The sequence below is a fragment of the Balaenoptera ricei genome, chromosome 21 (genome assembly GCF_028023285.1).
Source record: "Balaenoptera ricei isolate mBalRic1 chromosome 21, mBalRic1.hap2, whole genome shotgun sequence".
NCBI lineage: Eukaryota > Metazoa > Chordata > Mammalia > Artiodactyla > Balaenopteridae > Balaenoptera > Balaenoptera ricei.
This window is the reverse complement of record NC_082659.1, coordinates 31,248,497-31,269,326: the sequence shown is the minus strand read 5'-3', so window position 1 is coordinate 31,269,326 and position 20,830 is coordinate 31,248,497. Positions and strand designations below refer to the sequence as shown.

At 35.6% G+C, this 20,830-nt stretch overlaps 1 protein-coding gene across 1 annotated transcript in view; it reads right to left on the bottom strand.

The window, feature by feature from the left end:
* The window catches only part of LOC132356560 (A disintegrin and metallopeptidase domain 3-like), a 103,185-nt gene that overhangs the window by 76,906 nt on the left and 5,449 nt on the right, over positions 1–20,830 (bottom strand). The window contains exon 4 of the mRNA XM_059909423.1: positions 15,652–15,730. Coding sequence (XP_059765406.1) covers positions 15,652–15,730 — 79 coding nt within the window. The remainder of the gene's footprint in view (positions 1–15,651; positions 15,731–20,830) is intronic.

Genomic DNA, 20,830 nt, shown 5'->3' with positions numbered 1-20,830 from the left:
GCAGAAAGAGAGAAAGGAATATAAGGAATATTTGAAACAACAATAATTGAGAATTCCCCCCAAATGAATATCACACACTAAACCACAGATGCAGAAAGCTCAGAGAACACCAAACAGCATGCGTGTAAGATAAACAAACAAAGAAAAAACTCCAAGTTAAAAAAACTATACCTTGGCATATCATTTAAGAAGTACAGAAACCCAAGATAAAGGAAAGAATCCTGAAAGAAGCCACAGAGGGGAAAAATTGCCTATACAAGAACAAAGATAAGACATACATCAGATTTCTCCTCAGAAACCATGCAAACAAGAAGGGAGTGGAATGAAATATTTAAAATGTTGAGAGAAAAATATCACCAACCTGCAATTCTTTGCTCTGCAAAATTATCGTTCAAAAGTGAAAAAGATATAAAGACTTTGTGAGACAAACAACAACTGAGGAAATCTGTTGCCAGTAGATTTGTTTGTAAGAAACGATTTGAAATATTTCTATACAGAGAAGGAAAATGATATAGGTCAGAAACTTGCATCTACATGCAGAAGGCAGACCAATGAAGAAGGAATAGTGATAATAACAATGTTTATTTTTCACAGTCTTGACTGATAGAACAGTTTCTTCAAATCATAGCAACAATGTATTTGCATATGCTTATGTACCTATTGTGTATATTAAATATATAACACATAGTCTGTATAAATATTATATATATGCTTATATACAAGTGAAATGAAGGACAGCAATGATACAAGGAATGGGAGGGAGGAACCGGGATGACAGTTTATTATAAGGGACTCACACTACGCGAAAGATGGCATTGTTAGTTGACAGTGGGCACAGGTAAGCTCAGCAACATCAATTAACTGGACGTAACTGATGTCTATAGACTACGTCATCCAACCACAGCAGAATACACATTTTCTCAAGTTCATACGCAACATTCACCAGGACTGACATTGTGAGCCATAAAACGCACCTTAACAAACTTAAAAGAATAGAAATCATACAATGTCTGTTCTCAAACCATGACAGAATTAAGCTAGAAATCAATAACAGGAGGACAGCTGGAAGATCCCAAAATACATGAAGGTTAAAAAACATGCTTCTGAGGAACACATGGGTCAGACAAGAAATCTCAAAATAAATTTTACAATATTTTTAACTCCATGCAAAAGAAAACACAAATTTGAAAACTGTTGTAGGATACAGCAAAAGTCATGCTTAGAGGGAAATTTATAGAATTGAACACATACAGGACGAAAGAACAAAGATCTAAAATCAGTAATTTAAGTTTCCCCCTTGGGAAACTAAAAAGAGAAGAGCAAATTAAATCCAAGGGAAGCAGCAGAAGAGGAATTATAAGAATTGAAGTAGAAATCAATGACATTGAAAACTCAGGAAATCAATAGAGAAAATCAATGAAAACCAAGTTGGTTCTTTGATAAGATCAATAAAATTGATAAACCTCTCACTCGGCATGTTAGGTGAAGAGAGAGGATACTAATTACCAACACCAGTAGAAAAGAAGTGTTTTAAGTATACATCGCATGCCCATTAAAAGGACAATATAGGAATGTGAGGAACAACTCTGTGCCCACAAATCTGAAATCCTAGATGAAATGGGACAACTGCTTGAAACACACCATCTGTCAAATCTCACAGAAGAGGAAACAGGCGATCTCAATCTGTCTGTGTCTATTAAAGAAGTTGAATAAAACTGATAACCTTCCAAATCAGAAAGCAGCAGGCCCTGATTGGGTTCATTTTTGAATTCTGCCAAACACTTAAGGAATAAAGTGTACCAATTCTCTACACACACTTTCAAAATATGGAAACAGAGGAAACACTTCTAACTCATTCTGTGGGGCCAGTATTATTCGAACAACAAAACATCCGATGACATTAAAAGAAAAGAACTACAAACCAATATCTCTCATGAGAATATATGCAAAAATTCTCAATAACATTAATGGCAAATAGAAGCCAACAATCAATTTAAAAATTGTAAACCAAAACCAAGTGGGATTCATCCCAATTAATTGTAGTTAATTGTAAGCAATTACAATACAGGTTAAAAAGGAAAAATTAGTAAATTGAGTAATGCTACAGAATACAAAATCAACATAAAAAATCATTTGTGTTTCTACAAACTAACAAAATGTCAGAAAGAGAAATCAACAAAACAATTGCATTTACAATAGCATCCAAAAGAATAAAATACTTTGCATTGAATTAAACCAAGGAGGTGAAAGACTTATACTCTAAACCTACAGTACACTGATAAAAGAAATTATGACACAGTGGAAAGATATCCAGTGCTCATGGATTGGAGGAATTATTATGGTTCAATAGCCATACTACCTAAAGTGATCTATAGATTCAATGTGATTCCTATCAAAAATCTAATGGCATTTTTCACAGAACCAGAAAAAAATATCCTGAAATTCTTAGGGAGTCACAAAAGACCCCAGATAGGCAAAGCAACCTTGAGAAAGCTGAGGTATCACATTTCCTGATTCAAACACCATTAAGAGGCTATAGTAATGAAAACAGTATAGTATTGACAATTAAGCAAACAGAGAGAAAAATGGAACAGAATTGAGAGCCCAGAAACCAATCCACACAAATCACATCAAATAATCTTTGACAAGGGTGCTAAGAACACAGACTGAGGAAAGGATAGTCTCTTCAATAAAAGCTGTTATAAAAACTGGGTATTCAAATGCAAAATAGTGACATTGCACCCCTATCTTATACCACTTATAAATATTAACTAGAAATGAATTAAATACTTAAATATGATGTGAAAATATCAAACTAAAGAGCCTAAAAGAGCCATAACATTCTTGGCAATGCTTTTTTGGATTTGAGATCAAAAGGTCAGGCAGGAAAAGCAAAACTTTTTAAATAGAACTGCATCAAACTATTGATAAACAGCTTCTGCACCACAAAGGAAAGACAACCTATGGAATGGGAGAAAATATGTACAAACCATATCTCTGATACGGGGTTGATCAAACTATATAAGGAATTTGTATAACTCAGTAGCAGAAAAACAAATAATCCAATTACACAATGGGCAAAGGACGTGAAAAGTTAGCTTTCCAAAAGAAGATAAACAAATTGCCAACAGGTATATGAAAAGGTGCTCAACATCAAAATCAGCAGGAAATACAAATCAAACCACAATGAGATGTCACCTCACACCTGTTAGGATGTGTTTTATCAAAAAGAGCAGCAATAACAAACGTTGCTATTTGTTTGGACGTGGAGAAAAAGGAACCATTGCACATTGTTGGTGGGAATATACGTTGGTGTAGCCGTTATGGGAAACAATACGGAGGTTTCTCAAAAACGTAAAAATAGAACAACCAAATGATACAGCAATCCCACTTCTGCATATATATCCAAAAGGGTGGAAATTGCTATTTCCAAGTGTCTCCTGCACGCCCATGTTCATAGCAGCTTTATTTACGATACCCTAGATATAGAAACAATCTAAGTGTTCAAGAGTGAATGAGTGGATAAAGAAAATGTAAGATATATATCCTATATGTGAGACAACCAATGACATATGATATACATCACACATATGTATGAATATTATTCACCCATGTGTGAGAAGGATTAGTGTGGAGAACATTATACTAAGTGAACATAGCCAGACAGAGAAATAGAAACACTTTATGATCTCACTTACTTGTGGAATCTTACAACAAAAAGGTAAATTCCTTGAAACAGAGGAGAATGATGGTTACCAGGGGCTGGAAGTTTGGGGAGATAAGGAGATGCTGTCAAAGGGTACAAGCCTTCACTTACAAGATGAACAAGCTCTGGCAATCTAATATACAGCATGGTGACTATAGTTAACATAGTTACATACTGTGTTATACACTTGAATATTGCTAAGAGAGTCAACCTTAAGTGTTCTTACCACAAAAAAGGTCACCATATGAGATGATGCATGTGTTAATAAACCTGATTGCGGTGATCATTTTACAGAGAATAAAAATGTGAATTAATCATGTTGTATTTTAGATATATAAACACTTATTTGTAAATGTCACCTAATCATGCTGAAAAATAAAAAAGAAATATTAAAAATTTTAAGAATTGAAGCATCAGTGAGATAGGAATGGTCAAAATCTAGAACACTGACAACAGATGCTGGCAAGTTTGTGGGGCAACAGAACACTCATTCATTGCTGGTGGGAATGCGAAATGGTAGAGACAGCCAGTTGAAGACAACCTGGGGATATTTCACAAAACTAAACATACCCTTACAATCCAATCCAGCCAGCCATCACACTCCTTGGTATCTACCCAAAGGAACTGAAAACTTAATCCCACACAAAAACCCTACAAATGTACGTTTTATAGCAACTTTTTCAACATTGTCAAAAATTGGAAGCAACCAAGATGCCTTTAAGTAGGCGAATGGATTCATAAACCAAAGTGCATCCAAACCATGGATTATTATTCAGTGGGAAAAAGAAGTTAGCTATTAAGCCACGCCAATACATGGAGGAACCTTGAATGCATATTACTAAGTGAAAGAAACCAACCTGAATGGCTGCATATTGTATGATTCCAACGACATAACAATTTGGAAAAGACAAAACTATGGAGAAAGTTAAACGTTGCCCAGGGTTACAGTGGCAATGAACCATGAATAGGCTGAACACAGGGGATTTTGAGGGCACTTAAAATACTCTCTATGATACTATAGCGATGGATACATGTCATTATATGTTTGTGCAAGCCCACAGAATAAACAAGACCAAAAGTGAACTGAAATGTCAGCCATGCACTTTGGGTGATTATAGTGTGCCCACATAGGCTCCTCAACTGTAACAAATCTACCACTGTGCTTGGGGAGGTTATTAAAGACGAGCTATGCATATGTGGCTCCAGAGGATATCTGGAAAACTCTATACCATTGTCTTAATTTTGCTGGCAACCTAAAACTGCTCCCCCACAAAAAAAAAAAATCTTAAGAAATGGAGGGATAAAGACTTTTCCAGACAAAAGCTGAAATATTTCTCACCACTGTATCTGCATTACAAGAAATACAAATGAGAATTCATCACCTTGAAATGAAAGGGTGCTAAAGAGCAACATGAGAGCAAAAGAAAGAATGAAAGTCATTGGTAAAGGAAAATGTGTAGGAAATTTCAAATACTATATTACTGTATTGGTAGTGATTAAATCACTTTTAATTCTAAAATAAAAGTTAAGAAACAATAGTATATAAAAATAACTGTAACTAAAATCATGTTAAAAGTTACACAATATGAAATAATGTAAATTGTGACACCAATAACATAAAATGTGTATGAGGGGGACTAGTAAAATTGTAGACTTTTTGTATGTTATTGAGGTTTTTATCAGCTTAAAGTACACTGTTATAGCTGTATGATATTACATGTAAGGCCCATGGTAACCAAAATGAAAATATCAATAAAGGTTACATAACAGAAAAAGACAAAGGAATCAATACACGTGGAACCAAAAAAAAAAAAAAAAAAAAAATCAATGAAACTCAAGAAAAGACAGGGAGAGGAAAAGATAGACAAAAGAACTACAATCAATCAATCAATCAAACAAGTAACATAAAGGCATTAGTAAATAACTTCCCTATCAATAATCACTTCAAATGTAAATGTTTAGATGCCACAAACAAAAGATGTCAAGAGGTTGAAAGGGGGGGCAGGTTTCAACTCCATACTGTGTGCAGGAATTTCACTTTAAATTGAAGGACATACAGCGGCTGAAGGTAAAGGGATGGAAAATATATATTCCAAACAAATGGCAACCGAAAGAGAGCAGGTGTTTAATAGGGAAGAACATGTCTGACCCTATATTAGATCTGTTCCTCTTACTTTACCCTTTGTGCTCTGTTGCCTGGGCTTAGTCAGGCTGGCTCTGCATCTTTTGTGAAAGAATGTTGTCTATGGCTTGAAATGTACAGGACAGCCTGACCCTGACTTGACCTGAACAGAGAGTAACATTTGTCTTGCTGGAGGTTTACAGGAACATCTTGACCTGACCTACATGGATCGCAGCAAGAACAAAGGATCCAACACCAACAAGTTTGCAGCAACTAACTACACCCCTCCCTCAGCTTGCCTTTAAAAGGGCTTTGCTGACAGCCTTTGGGAAATTCAGGCTTTTTAAGGCAGGAGCCACCCATCTCCTTACACGGCCCTGCAATAAACCTTTCTCTGCTCCAAACTCCAACGTTTCGGTATAGTTTGGCCTACTGTGTGTCGGGCACAGGTGTAGCTATACTTACATCAGACAAAATAGACATAAAGTCAGGACAGTCACAGGAGTCAAAGAAGGACATTTTATAATGATTAAAGGGTTAGTCCATCAGGAAAAGATAACCATTATAAATATATACACCCTCAGCATTAGAGCAGCTAAATACACCCACAGCAAACACTGACAGAATCTGAGGAGAGATATAGACAGCAATACAATAATAGAAGGGGACTTCAATACCACACTTTCAGTAATGGGTAGAGGAAGCAGACAGGAGATGAGTAAGAAACAAAAAAGAGGACTTAAATAACATTATAGCCAAAATCTACCCAGCAGCTACATACAGAACATTCCCCTCAAAGCAGCAGAACATACATTCTTCTCACGTGTACACAAGCTTTCCCCACAATAGATTATATGTTTGGTCACAAAGCAACTCTTAACAAATTTAAGAAGATTTAAATCATACAATGTGTCCTTTCTGAACACATTTTGGAATGAAACTAGAAAGGAATAGCGGAAGGATAAGTAAAAAATCCACAGGTACGTGGAAATTAACAACATACTTTTGATCAACAATTGAATCAAAGAGAAGAATCAAAAAGGAAATTTAACATAGCTTGAGACAAATGAAACAGAAAACACAACATACCAAAATTTATGGGATCCAGTGAAAGCAGAGGAAAGAGATAAATGTATAGCTACAAACAAATACATTAAAAAGATCTCAAATTAATAAACTAACTTCACATCTCAAAGAACTAAAAGAAGAACAAAGAAAGCTCAAAGTAGCAAAAAGAACATAACAAAGAATAGACCAAGAATAAAATGATAATAAGTAGAAAAACAATAGAAAAATCATAAAACTAAGAGTTGGTCTTTTGAAATGATAAATAAAATTGACAAACCTCTATCTAGATTAAGAAAAAAAGAGAAGTTTCAAAAATAAAATCAGAAAAATGAAAGCTCATGCCACAAAAATAAGAAAATAATATGAACATTATATACCAACAAAAATAAGAAGAAAATAATATGAACATTATATACCAACAACCAGATACCAAAGAGGATGGATAAATTCTTAGTGACATGAAACCTAAGAAGAGTGACTCATGAAAAAAATAGAAAATCCAAACCGACCTATAACTAGTACGGAGACTGAATTGGTAATCACAAACCTCCTAACAAGGAGAAGCCCAATATCAAATGGCTTCACTGGGGAATTCTATAGAACATTTAAGTAAGAACTAACACAAGGCTTCTCAAATGCAAAAGAGTGGGGAACACTTCCAAACTCCCTTTATGCAGCCAGCATTACTCTGATACAAAAGCCACATGGAAAGAACAGTATGAGTTAACATCCCTCATGAATACAGATGGAAAAGTGCCCAACAAAATACTAGTAAACCAAATCCAGTGTAATCTAGCACCTTAAAATGGTCATACACCATGACCAAGTTAAATTATTCTTGCAATGCAAGAATGGTTCAACATTCAAAAATCAATGTGATAAAACACATTAAAAGGACAAAGAGTCAAAATCACATGATCATCTCAATATATGCAGAGAAAGAATTTGTCAAATTTCAGTATCTATCATAAGAAAAACTCTCAGCAAACGAGGAATGGAATGAAATCAGCAGAACCTAATAAAGGCCATATATGAGAAGCTCACAGCTAACAACATATTCAACAGTGAAACCTGAAAACTTTTCCTCTAAGATCAGGAACAAGGCAAGGACACCCACCCTCACCAATTCTATTCAATCTTAGATGGGAAGTTATACCTAGAGCAAGTAGACAAAGGAAGAGAAAAAAATAAAAAGGCATCCAAATTGGAAAGAAAGAAGTAAAAATATCTTTGTTTGCAGTTGACATGATCTCATAGATAACAAAACCTAAAGACTCCACAAAATCCCTCAAAGTTTTAGAACTAACAATTTCCACAATATTGCAGAATATATAATGAACATTCAATAATGGGTAGCATTTCTCTACTTACAGAGAACTATTTGTAAGGAAAGGGAAATTAAGAAAACAAATCCATTTACAAGATCACACACACACAAAATACCTACAAACAAATTTAACCAAGGAGGTGGGAAACTTGTACTCTGAAAACTACAACATATTGATGAAAGAAATTAGATAAGACACAAACAAAGAAGACATCCAAGTGGCCAACAGGTAGATCACTAGTTACCAGAAAAATGCAAATTCACACCAAAATGTTATTTTTGTGAGATATCACCTCACGACTGTTAGGATGGCTATTATCATGTGAACAAAGGACAAAGAGTGCTGTTGAGGGTGTGGGAAACTGGAACTGTTGTACACTGTCACTGGGAAGACCATATGAAACGGTTGCTATAGAATATAGTAAAAATGAAAAACAGAACTTCCCTGTGATCCAGCAATGTCACTTGTGGGCAGTTACGCCAAAGAACTGACACAGGAGCTGCAGGAGATATTGGCACTGCTATGCTTACTGCAGCACTATCTGCAAAAGCCAAGATGTGAATAAAACCTAAGTGGCCATCCACAGAGGAGTGGATAAGAAAATGTGGTATACATGTATTCTATGGAATACTAGATAGCCTTAAAAAAGAAGTAAGTTATGCAATATGGGGCAACATGATTCACCTTGAGGACATTATGATAAGTGAAATAGACCCATCACAGAAAGACATATACCGCATGACTTCATTTCTATGAAGTATTTAAACGTCAAATGCATACCACCCAAAAGTGGAATGGTGTTTGCCAGGGGCTTGGCCAGGGGGAAATGATGAGGTGCTATTTAATGGGCATAAAGTTTCAGTTAAGCAAGATGAATAATAAGCTCCAGGACCTTCTGTAAAACATACTGATGTCAACAGTAATGTAATGTATGCTTGAAATTTGTTAAGAGAGTAGAACTCATATTAAATATTTTTACCACCTTAAATTTAAAAAAAAAATATATATATATATAAATTCAGAAAAAAGTCAACAGAAATCCTCACAAAATTGATGAAGGACATAAACATTTAGATTCTGGAAACGGATCAAACCAGAAATAGAATGGGTTGAAAGTCACTCACAACAAGAAAGATCATGACTAAACTGAAAACAATAAAAATATCTTCAAAGAAACCAGACAGTAATGTCATATAACCTGTAGAAGAACACCAGTTTGAATGACAGTACATTTCTCATCTGAAAGTCATGAAGTCTCAAAGGAAATACAAGAGCAATTCTCACACGTTGACAAGAACATTACTGTCCAACATGAATTCTACATCTGGCAAATTTATCCTTTAAGGATGAAGGAAAAAGAGAGACTTTCTCCGACAGAGGAAAACTAACAGATTTAGTCTACAGCACACATACCCTAAGATAATGGCAAAAAGAAACTCCAAGAAACAAAGGTAATACATCACAAAAAGGCTTGGGTAGTCTTAAGGAACTAGGACAAATAGAACGGTTTAAAATACGGGTAAATATAATGAACTATCATTTCCCTCATGAGTTTCTGAAATCATATTTGGTAGTTGAAACAACAATCACGCAATATCATGTTATGCTTAATGTATGGAGAGGAATATTTGAGCAACTATATTTATAAAGTACAGAGGATAAAGGATCCTAAATGGAAGTAGGGTTTCAGGGTTTCTCTTGAAGAAGTAAAAAGTCCACAACAGTAGGCTAGGTTCTATATGTTTATTTTAATACCTCAAGCAAAAGCTAAGAAAAGTATAACAGGGAAAAATCCATTAAAACACTATAAACAAATCATGATGTAATCTTTAAAATGTTCAAGTAATCCAGAAGTAGAAAACAAGAGAAGAAAAAAGAAATGAGTAGCACAGAAAAAAAAAAAAAAAAAGGGAAAAGAATATAGCAGACAAAAGCCCTAACATATCAATCACTACTTTAAATGCAAATAGTCTAAAAACACCAAATAAAATACTGAGTCCCAAGGCAGATGGAGGAAACAAAAAAATCAAACAAACAAAAACCACACCTTATGACCCAACTAAATAGTCTCTACAAGAAACTCATTTCAAACATAAATTTTTTTCCACTTCCAATGACTTTATTTTTTTACTTAATTTTTATTTTATATTGGAGTATAGTTGATTTATAAGGTAGTGTCAGTTTCAGGTGTACAGCAAAATGGTTCAGTTACAGACATAAATTTATAGGTAGACTGAAATAAAAAGAATGGAAAATATGTCATGCAAATACTGATAAAAATCATATCAGAGAAAGTGAACTTAATTGCAAAGAAATCTACAAGGGAGAAAGAGAGTCACTACGTGATCATAAAAGTATCCACTTATCAAGAAGCAGAGCAATCCTAAATGTATAAGCATCAAACAACAGAACTTCAAAATATGTGAAGCAAACCCTGGTACAGCTGAAAGAGAAAGACAAAAACCACAACAGTAAAGGAGGAATTCAACACACTCCAATAGGTTATTGCTAGTACTAGACTAAAAATCAGCAAAATATAGAACTGAAACGCAGCATCAATCAACCTGATCTCCATGACGTTTATGGACCACTCCACCCAAGAATAACAGAATACACATTTTTTGTTCAGGTATCCAAGGACATTCACCTACAAGCCCAATATACTGGATCATGAGGCAAACCTTCATAAATTAAAAACAAATTGAAATTATACGAGGTATATGCTCTGACCAAAACAAAATCAAACTAAAATTCAACAGACAGACAACAGAAAAACAAAAACAAAAACAAAAACAAAAACCTCCAAACACTTGTAAAGTAAATAACAGACTTTAAAAAAATCGGGTCAAACAGGAAGCCTTAAAGGAAAATTTAAAAATACATATATCTGTAATGAACATGAAAACTCACCATATTGTTGTGAGACACAACTAAGCAGTGTTGAGAGGGAAATTTTAGTACTAAAATGCTTACAGTAGAAAAAGGAATGGTCATGTATTGATAATATAAGTTTTTTCCTCAACAAATTAGAAAAAGAAGAGCAAAATAAACCCAAAGCAAGGTATAAGGGAGAAAAGAATACGAGCAAAACACTACGAAATTGAAAATAAGAAAACAGTAAAGAAAATCAAAGCAAGAAAAAGCTGGTTCTATGATATGTGCAATAAACTGAAAAATCTCTAGCAAGACTGACAAAGAAGGGAGGACACACATCATCAGTGTCGGAGGTGAACCAGCATTATCACTACAGCTGCTGTAGCCATTAAAAGGGTATGAGGACTGCAAGAAAATACATGCCGAAATGACACTGAGATGAAATAGACCAATTACTTAAACACACACCACCAAAGCCATACATAGGAAACAGATAAACAAAATATTTCTATAACCATTAAATAAATCGAATTGGCAATTTAAAAGCTCCCACATACACACTCACACACACACACACAATCCCCAGGCCCAGTGATTTCACTGAAGAATTTTGCCAAACATCTTAAGCATTAACACGTATTTTATACAATATCTTCCAGAAAAACAAAAGAAGAGGTCATCTTTCTCAGTGTATTTAATGAGGCCAGTATTACTCTACTCCAAAAATTAGACAAAGTCAGTACAAAAAAAGAAAAATCATAGATCAATATTTCTCAGGAACTTTGACCAAAAAAACCTCAAGAAATTATTAGCGCATCAAAGCCAGGCATGAATAAAAGAATCATACACCAGGACCAAGCTGTGGGGTTTTTAGGTTTGAAAGGTATTTTCTAGGTATTGTTTCAATATTTGAAAATCAGTCAGTGCAATCCACTATATCAACAGGCTAAAAAAGAAAAATCATATGATCATATCAGCGGATGCAGAAAAGGCAACCGATACAATTAAATACACACCTCCCCTTCATGGGGCAGAAAAACAAACAAACAAATTCTTAGCAATCTAAAAATAGTGAATTTCCATAACTTTATAAAGAGTATATTAAAACAAAAACCTTACATCTAACATTATCCTTATGGTGAATGACTGAATACTTTATCCTTATAACTGGGAAAATTGTGAGGATGTCTGCCATCAGTATGGTTATCTGACAGAGTACCGGTAGTTGTAACAAGCACAGTAAGGTAAAGCAAAGAGATAAAAAGTATACAGATTGAAAAAGAAGAAAACAGAAGGCCATATTTGTAAAAGACCTGACTATGGAAAAATTCTCAAGGAATCTATCAGAAAAAAAAACAACAAACCCTCATAGAATTAATATGTGACTTCATCAAGGTTGTAAGGATATAAGATCGACACAAACAAATGAGAGTTGTATTTCTAGATAACAACAAACATATGTAAACTGAAATTAAAATAGAGTACCATTTACAATTGCTCCAAAGAAAATGAAATACTTTGGTATAAACCTAAAAACATATCCACAGGATTTGAATGCTAAAATTACAAAATGCTAATGAACGACATTTAAAAAAAGACCAAACAAATGGAGATTCTTACTGCATTCACGGTTGGAAGAATCAACAGAATAAAGATGCCCATTCTCCCCAAATTCATCTCTAGGTTTAACAGTGTCTTTCACGATGCTAGCAAGGTTGTTTGCACACAGAGAATAGTTTAGTCTAAAATTTATATGAAACAGAAAAATATCTAGAATAGTGTAAAAATCTTGAACAAGAATAAAGTGGGAGGAATCACTCTAGTCAACATAAATGCTGAATATGCAGGCAAACTGAAGAAGACAGCAGGATACTGGCAGAAGGAGAGTCACATGGAAGAACTGCACAGAATAAAGAACCCAGGAATATATCCGCATCAATATGACCCCGCCCCCGACTTTTTGACAAAGGTGCAAAAGCAACTCAATGCAGAAGAACAGTCCTTTCTAGAAATAGTGTTGGAACAATTCCACATCCCTGGTCAAGTGAGTGAACCTTGATCCAAATCTAACACTTCATACAAAATCACCTCAGGTGAACACACCATTAAATGTAAATAAAACTATAACACTTTTAGAAAAGAAAAACACACAGAATCTTCAGGAACTCTAGGGCAACATAGATTTCTTAGGTTTGATAGCCAAATTACCATTCATAAAGGAAAAGTTGATAAATTAACTCTCATCAAAATGGAGAAATTCTGCTCGATCAGAAACCTTATGATGAGGATGAAAGGACAAATTACAGACTGGGAGCAAATATCTGCAAACTGCATATCTGGTAAAGGACCTGTAATTAGAATATATAAACTCCTCAAAGGTCAGTAGTGAAAAACCAACCAACGAGAAAAGTCCAAAGAGAAAATGGGCAAAAGACATTAACAGATATTTCACAAAAAGTGACAAGCTCACGAAACTATAGTCAACATCATTAGTCATCAGAGAAATGCCAGTCAAAATTACATGAGATAAAGTACACATCTATCACAATGGCTAAAATAAAATTGTGAAATTTAAATAGCAAACAAAATGGCAAGAATGCAGATACTCTTTTCTCTCTCATTCATTGCCAGCAGAAAGTTAAAATGGTACAGCCACTCTGGAGAAAAGATTGGTCATTTCTGTCAAAAATGAATATACACTCACCGTATGATCTGGCAATGATATTCCTGGGTATGTATCCCAGAGAAATAAAACTGCACACCTACACAACAATTGTACATGAACGTTCACAGAAGCATTCTTTTCAATCGCTTAAAGATTGGAAGAGCCAAACTATCTCTCAGTTGGTGAAGTATGAGAATAACTAAACCTGGTGTTTCTTTGTGGAAAGTCGTTGTTGAGGAATTCAACTTTTAAAAACAGATTTCAAGGGATTGAGATTTTCTATTACTTCTCTCAATCTTGATAAGCTGTACTTTTCAAGGAAGCTGTCCATTTCATCTAAATCATCAAATTTATTGGCATAAAGCTGTCATAATTCTCCAAGATATCATTTTATCTTCTGTATGACTAGCAATATCTCCTTTCACCCCTAATATTGGTGGAATTTGTTTCTGATCTAGATAAGTCTTACTGGGGGTTATTAATTTTATTAGTCCTTTGAAACAACTAAATTTAGAGCTTTAATGTTTCCATTCTTTCTCCTTTTTCTCTCTCATTGATTTCTGAACTTAGCGCGTTCTTTCCTTCCTCGGCTATGGCTTAACCCTTTACAGAGCATCACAGTTTGTGTCGGAAGGCAATTAGTTTAATGGTAACCCTCCACAATCGTCTCCGTGCTGGGTTTTAGGCTTTGAGGTGGGGAATGGGGGTGACAAAGAGTGTCTCTTACTCTAGAGCTTGATCCCTCCTCCAGACACTCAGCCTTTCTGTCTCAGCTGAATGCCTGGAGTTTTAGCAAGGTCACTCTACACTGCCTGAGCTGAAAATCCAACATCTCCCAACACTGTTCCGTCGGTTAGTATTATCTCCATTTCACTCTCGACCCTTCAGTAGAGTCTTACCCACCACACACGCTGTCTAATCCTCAGTCAGGGAACAAAGGACAACTCCCCTTCTCTGAAAAAATGTACATCAACACATAGTCCCTTTTTATCTCTGGTCCTGGGTCCTGCAAGTTCCAGCTGCTTCCGCAACCCAAACTCTTAAAAACTCTTAAAATCCAAATTCTTAAAGAGTCCTGTTTGCTTCCACCCTTGTGCTATAGTTAAGATGTTATTCCCAGTCAGAGGGCCAAGTTCAGTGTGAGATTTGCCTTCCATGCTTTCCTTCTGTCAGAGAGAGATTTCCTGATTTTTTTTTTAATTGTCAAATGTCTGAAAACAAATGTCTCATGGATTTTGTCCTGCTTTCTACTTGTAGATGGTGAGAAAGACAAATGTTGTACGAGTTACCATATTTTAAATTTCATTCTCTCTCAACTGCAACACAGCAACAGAATCTGACCAATCACTCGCATTTGCCTCTTCCCCATCATCTATTCTGGCAAAATACGTACCTTAGACTAAAGCCAACTTTCTCACATACTTTTAAGCATTTCTTGACTCTTACCTGCATTTTGGGATAGAATTCAAATTCCTGTGTTTTTCATGTAAACCAGTTCAGATTCTGTACCCAAATTGCTTTTGCAACTTCACTTTCTTGTGCTCTTTCTGTAAAGTGGTTTCCACTGCTCAGGTCCTATGGTACCTCCATCAAAACTTCTCCCTGTCTTCAGTGGCTTCTTAGTTCCTTTCCCCACATTTTTTCCCCTCTCAAACTCCTACTTCCAGAGAGTGTAAATGACCTTTTCAGGTAAGTGATTCCTGAGTTCCAAATTTTAAAAGTAGTCATTCTATTCTGTATGCTTTCAGAGCAATTGCCACATTACATTTGGGTTTGTGATCAATCTGCTTGCCCAGTAATTCAGCCGAGTATAAAGCATTCTTCTTCCCACCAATGGCACCTTCACCACATAATAATAAAAATCTACACAACATAAAGTAAAGCTTACCTTTACAAATGAAGAATCTGGATGCAATATCCCTGACTTGTTGTATGAATATACCAGGAAATGAGAGTCTAAAAATGACCTAATTCAACCAAAATAATAATACTTCGTTGTAATAATAGCATCAGTAAAAGTAACTTCCAGAGTCATGAAATTAAACAAATTTACATTTCATCTTATAAGCTCAAATATGCAAAAATTAAATGGGCTCATCTCTCCGTTATCTAGCTTTCTTTCTGATACCACATTATGTATATAAGAGAAAACAAGAACCAGGATGACCGGATACCAGTGTGGGCACTGGAATGACACAGATTGCTGTCTAGTAAAATCCAGGACTTCCAGATTCCCTCAACAAAGTTTCCTTTTATAGAGTCAACCATCAGTACATCTCATGGCGTAAATCTCTTAGCTAAAATTTGCTAATAAGTAGCCATGGATAGATAAAAACCGAAAAAAATACAAGCTTTTCATTAGCTTGTTTCCGTGAAGTTATGCTGTGCTATAAAACATCCTCCAAATTCCCAGTGCCTTAAAATTACAATGAATGTTCTTCACAAGGTTACTGCAGGTTCAGCTCCACATTGCCTTCATTCTGGAACCTAGGAAACGGCATGGTCCCTCCACGGAACACGCTTTTCTCGTAGCAGAAGGAGAAAAAATTGTAGAAGCACACGATAGATCTTAAAGCCTTTGTTTAGAAGCGGGATTCTAGTCTTTTGCTCAAATTTCATACGTTATTTCTATAGAAAAACATGACATAAACAGGGTATGGAACTAAAATCTTCTTACAAGGAGGATGGTGATTATCATGGAACAATCTAACATCGTTATTTACTGTAGGGTTGAGACAGGCTGGGACCCGGGACCCTTTACTGGAGCACTTGGCCTGGACACACGTCTCCTTGAGCAACAAAAGACAGAGGGGCTCTAAGGGACTAAAACTAACTGCCTGCATGTGCAGTCCGGGTAATTATGAGCAATAAGACACACAAAGGCTGTAAACCGACTGCCACTCCAGAGGTGCCAGGAGCAAAAGCAGGGTACTTACTGCGCATGATCCCTGCACACAGCACCACCAAGCGAGTGGGGAGACCACCAATCCGCCCCTACCTTCACCCCATTTAAGGATCCAGCCCACGCTCCTCGGAGAGTGAGCCAGGGAACGTGTCTCTTGTTTTCACTCCCTCCTGCTGCAGCACGAGCCTCAACAAAGCCTTGCCTGAACTCCTTCTCTGGCCACTTATCAATTTCTATTGATTAAAGAGTCCAAGGACCCTAGTCCATAACAGTGACACTGGGATTTCTCATGGATTCCAAACATCAAGAAGGTTTGAAGGCCAGAATGGAAGAGAAACTAGAGCGTTAACAGAGTACGTTTTTCCCCACTACTTTTCTTACCTCCTTCATGTCTTCTCACTCTTTTTAAAAAAATTTTTAGTGAAGTATAGTTGATTTGCAACGTTGTGTTAGTTTCAGGTGTACAGCAAAGTGATTCAGCCATATATATATATATATATATATATATATATATGCATACACACGTACATATATATATATTCTTTTTCAGATTCTTTTATCATACTAAGAAAAGTAAGTTGGACAAAGACAAATATCCTATGATATCACTTATATGTAGAATCTAAAAAAATGATCTCCTTTACAAAACAGAAATAGACTCACAGACACAGAAAACAAACTTATGGTTACCAAAGGGGAGAGGGGGGGAGGGATAAATTAGGAGTTTGGAATAAACAGATACACACTACTGTATGTAAAACAGATAAACAGCAAAGACCTACTGTATAGCACAGGGAACTATATCCAATATCCTGTAACAATCTATTTCCTCTCCTTCTTGAAAACTTTTCCTTTTCTTCAATTCAAATAACAAAACCAGAGAGGTTCCCAGATAAAAACTGGTATCTGTCAGTTTATATTCCACATATATTCAAGGAAAAACTCTGCATGGCCTGGGTTGGTTTAGGTGCAAGCATCTAGAACGTGAATTCTGGAACAAGGGCAGAGCCACCTTTTAATAACCGTAAGCATTTAAATGGAGGTGGTGGAAGTGGGAATCCAGAAGTAGTTCCCAGGAAAAAGAAATTCGAGATTAAAAACCTTAACAGATATTTGACAAGCATTATTAAAAGGATAAAAATTTTGTTTGCGAGTTTATTCATCCTGGGCCCTTTTTCAAAGGCATACTTTTGGCTTCCGTATGAAATAAAACAGTCTGCCTTAATCAGTGACATAACAAAAATACAAATGAGCACTGAAAGAAAAAAACAATGTCCAATGAAAGGAAAATGAACAATAAAAAGCAGGCAAAACTTAAAAGTTAGTTCCGAATGAAGTAGCATTGATGAACAAAATAATCTTAATTTCTAGAGAAATTAATAAGCATTCCAAGGAGATCATTCCAAGAGAAAAAAAGTATACTCTGAAACTAAAACACATGACAGTTAATATTAAATAGCTCAATAAATGTATTGAAGATAATTTGCTTACTGTGAACAGAATTATAGGCCTAGCCAACAGAGGACAAATGCTGGTAAAATGCACGTCAGAAATAAAGATTTGATCATAGTTGTAGAAAAAACTATGATATGGAGCACAGACAAATAAGACCCAGGATGAAAGCATTGATTTCCCATAGAAGAAAAAAAATGCATAGGGACTGAAAATTAAAATGAAAAATTTAGGGACTTGGGATATATTAGGGAGTATTAATGTAATACACACACACACACAAACTCACACTCACCCACACACAGAAAACATACTGGAAAACTCACTTCACACAGACTATATCAAACTGCAAAAATTTATAGAAAAGAAATATGACTCACAAATTCTACACATTGCCAAATGTCATTCAGTTATGAGAACAAGAGAGACATCTGCAGACATGCACTGATTCGGGAAGCACGCCATCTGCAGATTCCATCTGAAGAAAATAATCTTAAGTTATCCTAACTAAACGATACCCGAGTCAGCATAAAGCTGCAATAAAAAGAAAAAAGTAAAAAGAAGCTTTGAAGAAAGTTGGAAAATGCAATACTGTTGTTAAAGAAACGGAAAGCAGTGAATTTACATCTTAAGTGGAAAAGGAATTTTAAGAAATACTATATGAATGTGATGCTATCACTTCAGGATCTAAGAGACACAAGAGAGGAATCTGAGAACCTAGGATAGAAAATATGAATATAATGATTATATGAAAATTTCATTTTTATAGCAATAAATCCCAAAAACAAAGGAAGAAGACAATCAATAATCTAGGTGGCATAATTGCAACATATAGAGGAGATCAAGTGTTAATATCTACAGAAAACAAAACTTCCCACGATAGATCATGGAACAAAAACCAGAAAAACAGAAAGATGAAGCCGTAGTTTGAAAATAAATAACTCAAAACAAATGAATAAAAAATAACGACCCCCCCCAACCCCAGCAAAAAAAAATCCCACCAAAATCTCAGGAAAAGCAAGTCAATGAGAACGGTCAGTAAACACTGGAAAAGATACTAAGTGTTATTAATAACCAGTGAAGTGCATATTAAAACAACAATAAAACAGCATTTGTCATCCACTAATTAACAAAAAAAAGTGTGTGAAGATATCCATTTTGTCGAGAATGTAGAGAACAGAAATACTTTTAAGCTATTGGCATGAGTAAAAATTGGTTACAAGGCTTTTGAAGAAAAAAACTGGCATTATATAGCACTTGAGAAATTTCTTATTTATAATCCATCAATTTCACTGGGGTCCAGGAAGTCATGGCCAAGGATGTCCATGATAGAGCTGTTCTTGCTGTAAATATGGAAGGATAAATAATTAATGGGATATATTCATTTGATGGCTACATATGCATTTTAAAAAACAAACCCATTTTGCACACATCATTATGAGTGAATCTCAACAAATAATATTATGCAAAATGTTGCACAATGAATAATAATAAGTACCTATTGCTCACACTTTTGGGTCATGTGTGGGTAGCCATGGCAGCTCTGCTAATTGTGGCCAGGCTTGCTTAGTGGTACAGGAGTCAGCTGAATGTTGGCTGCTGTAGGGATAAATACAGCACCTTGGCTGTGATCCACATGTCTTTAATCGTCCAGCAAGCTAAGCCCGAGCATATTCTCATGGGGATGACAGACAAACAAGATGGAAAGCAGAAAAGCGCGACAGCTTTTTCAAGCCTGTGTTGGAATCAAGTCAGCCAACATCTCTCTGGCTAAAGTAAGTGACATAGCCCCAAACTGGGCTAGTAATTTGCCGGGCCCCCAAATTAAAATGAAAATGTGGGACTTCTCGTTCAAAAGTATTAAGAATCTCAGGATAGCATCAGAAGAGCATGAATCCAAGCACAGAGCCCTTCTCACCTTGGGCTCTTCACACCCATGAAGACTGAGTGTGAGGTGGTTGCTGAGTTGTATACACTCCACCTCTTGATGAGAGAACCTCAAAGTGATACGGCAAAGAGTGAAGATACAGGGGAAGGCAAAGAATTGGGGTCACTTTTGTGATTCACCATGTTAAGGTCCACCCTTACCTACCCTTCTGACCTACCATAACAAATTGTATAATGGAATATACACTCTTGTGCCATTCATGTCTACTTGAAGGACGCATCAAAACATGATTTTTATTGATCTTTAGACATATGGATGAAAGACCCTAAAAATATAGCAGAAGAATATGTGTCAATATCATAATGGTAATCAGCACTGGGGAGTGAGACGATTGAAGAGGTCTGGGTATGGGAATAATAGATTTCATTATTATGGCCATGTACCCTTTTTTTTAATATGTAGGAAAAATGCTTACATGTGCATCATTCATGGTAAGAACTTAATTGTTTATACTAATCTCAGAATTTTCCTTTTTTATTTTTATTCATTCATAGAAAAAAACAATATAAAAAATAGCGTGCTAATATAAACTACGGACTTTGGGTGATAATGAATGATGTGTCAATGCAGGATCATCAGTTACAGCAAATACATCACTCTGGTGGGGAGTGTTGATAACGGAGGAAGCTATGTACGTGTGGGGTGTGAGGATATACAGGAAATCTCTGCGCCTTCCACTCACTTTTGTTGGGAACCTAAAACTGCTCTAAAAAATAAAGTATATTAAAATGATAGGAAATAATAAGAAGAAAACTACGCGAA